This window comes from Gadus chalcogrammus, chromosome 6, assembly GCF_026213295.1.
Source record: "Gadus chalcogrammus isolate NIFS_2021 chromosome 6, NIFS_Gcha_1.0, whole genome shotgun sequence".
NCBI lineage: Eukaryota > Metazoa > Chordata > Actinopteri > Gadiformes > Gadidae > Gadus > Gadus chalcogrammus.
Genome location: NC_079417.1, coordinates 12,457,971 through 12,460,470, shown reverse-complemented (window position 1 = coordinate 12,460,470; position 2,500 = coordinate 12,457,971). Strand labels below are relative to the sequence as shown.

At 39.3% G+C, this 2,500-nt stretch overlaps 1 protein-coding gene across 1 annotated transcript in view; it reads right to left on the bottom strand.

Annotated features, from left to right (window-relative positions):
- The window catches only part of rasgrf2b (Ras protein-specific guanine nucleotide-releasing factor 2b), a 41,813-nt gene that overhangs the window by 21,790 nt on the left and 17,523 nt on the right, over window positions 1-2,500 (bottom strand). Inside the window, exons 4-5 of the mRNA XM_056591963.1 lie at window positions 1,407-1,496; window positions 9-145 (exon numbers count right to left, since the gene is read on the bottom strand). Of these exons, the coding sequence (XP_056447938.1) occupies window positions 9-145; window positions 1,407-1,496 (227 nt within the window). The remainder of the gene's footprint in view (window positions 1-8; window positions 146-1,406; window positions 1,497-2,500) is intronic.

Sequence of the window (2,500 nt, the reverse complement as noted above, 5' to 3'; positions counted from 1 at the left end):
GTACGTACTCTGTCTCTGCCTCCACCATGTTGAAGACGATCTGGTTCCGTTTCCTCATGCTCTCTGCGTGCGGGGAGCAGATGTAGTCCTGCACGATGATCTTCCACTTCCTCCGACACAACCAGCCCCGCATGAAACTCTGCACCTGGAAGCATCAGTGAAGGATAGTGATGCTTTATGAATGTAGGTGGTAGAGATTCGGTCAGGGAGTGTACGCATGCACGCTCCTGCTGATCATACACACACACACACAACGCAAAACAAAAACACACTGTGCATGCATGGAATTATATTAATAAATAATATATAAAATTACTACGACTTCTACCACTACTACTCATAATAATAATAACAATAATAATACACACTTTTTTTGTAATAATTAGAACATTTGTTTATTCTAATTTATTTATTGAATAAAATAAAAAACAAAAGAGTAATTCCCTCGGGATTAAAAAAATCATCAGAATCTGAAACTAATACCATGTCTGATTTATCTTTGAGATGGCCATTCGGGATGCCTTTGAAGATAAGAGCATGCGGTAATTAGTGGACCCCTGAAGTGGCTTAATGACGGGCTTCTGGCACAGCCCCCACTGAGTAGAACTGATTCACTGTCCAGACTCTCGCATGTGCAGTACCTTAGTGGGGGAACCAGCTACCTTAAGCTCCATATAAGAGACCAAGGAGCCATGAAGCAAGAAGCCCAGGAGAGCCGAAGCACAGAAAACTAAGACCCAATGAATCCTTTTACGCGCATGTATCCAACCCAGTCTCACGGAAATATGTGACACTGTCACGTCCCGTCATTGAATCTGTTCATTCGTTATCTGGGACACGTAATCTTTTCGTGCCAAAAGCACAAATTTCAAACTCATTCGAAAAAGAAGAGATGAAGCAGCTACCTTTTTTTCCGTCGCGGTTTGCCTACAGAGCAGCGCACCTGCATTAAATATATCTGTGAATTGTCACAATTTCTCAGAATCAAAAAGTGGAAGTAAAAGTAGAAACGGGTGGCCAAAAGCTGAAATTTGTGCTTTTGGCACGAAAAAAATTGAAATTACGTCCCAGATCACGAATGAATAGATTCAATGACGTGACAGTGTCACGTTTTTCCATGTGACTGGGTTGATGTATCAATATGTTTACATGTATGCACATAAGTGTTCATGCACGTCAATGTCCTAGGGCACATGGAAAAACAAGGGAATCTTAAATAGAAGAAACAGCAACAGCAATGGGATATGGAGATTTGCTGCGGTATGAGTCTCAAATCCCAGACTGCAGGTGTCAACATCAATTCCCTCAAACCTACCTGCACACAGACATATGGGTGTTCAGACGCACACACATCGAGACACACACACATACACAAATGCACACACACACACAAAGCAATATATTACCTTTTTGATCTTCTTAATGTCTGGGTCTTCTTCTTCTTGGTTGACGTGGTATGGCCGCATTCTCTCCTTGGTCTTGTTAAGAGCGATAATCTGTCAAGAAAAACAACAGAGCATCTGAGTTTAGCTACAGGGATCATTTAATAAAGAGATGTATATTCATCTATTTTAATGATATCAGATATGAGAGGAATATTGAATCACGAGAAGACGCAGGCAGAAAGGGAGACAGACAGAAAGAGAGAAAGAGTGAGACAGAAAGAATAGTGGCTCCAAAAGGGTGACTGGATTTTCGTTTTAGTTGTTGCCATCAATTGAGTTGTATTTAATTTAATAAGAATCAGCATTTAATTGAAATAGCCACAAGGATGTTTAGTTAATTACACAAAACCCAATTATTGAAAACCAATTTCTCTGTGTGTGGCTAATTAACACAGATAAACTGAATGTGTAACTTGACTTGGCCAGGTAAGAGATGGAATTTGTTTTTCATGTATAAATAATTCAATTTCCTTTAAACAGGTGAAGTAAATCATAGCTAATTCTAAATGTCGAATGGCACCAATAATTTTTTTTTAAACCAGCAAATAAAGACAAGCATTTGAACCTGCCTTTTGAGAAAATCTTAATGATGCACGTGATCTGTGTATTTTACCATTGAAGTTAGACCATTACAGGAAGACCCAAACTGCCATTTATGCCTGGCTCCAACCCTGTATCACTATCCCAGTAGTAGATAGCTAGGCTAGCCTTTAGCCGTGTGACGTTTACATACAACAGAAGAGACAAACTTTCACTGACAACTTACATTTCTGCACTCCCGTTTAGATAATGACAGTGCCTCATTTAGGAGAAGTGGAAGTCAGCTGTGTGATGTATCATTGCAGTTTTAATGATCTTCTTATTATGTTGTTTGGTAACTGTATTGTAAAATGGATGCACCATAACTGAGACCAATTCCTGAATGTCTCATTATACGTCCAATAAAATGTCCCTGATACCGATACTCAGGGAACGCTTGTGTTGTTTTATTCATGATTATACGGTACATTGGAATTTCTTGAAAGAACAAATCCAACTGAATTCCACATAAACGG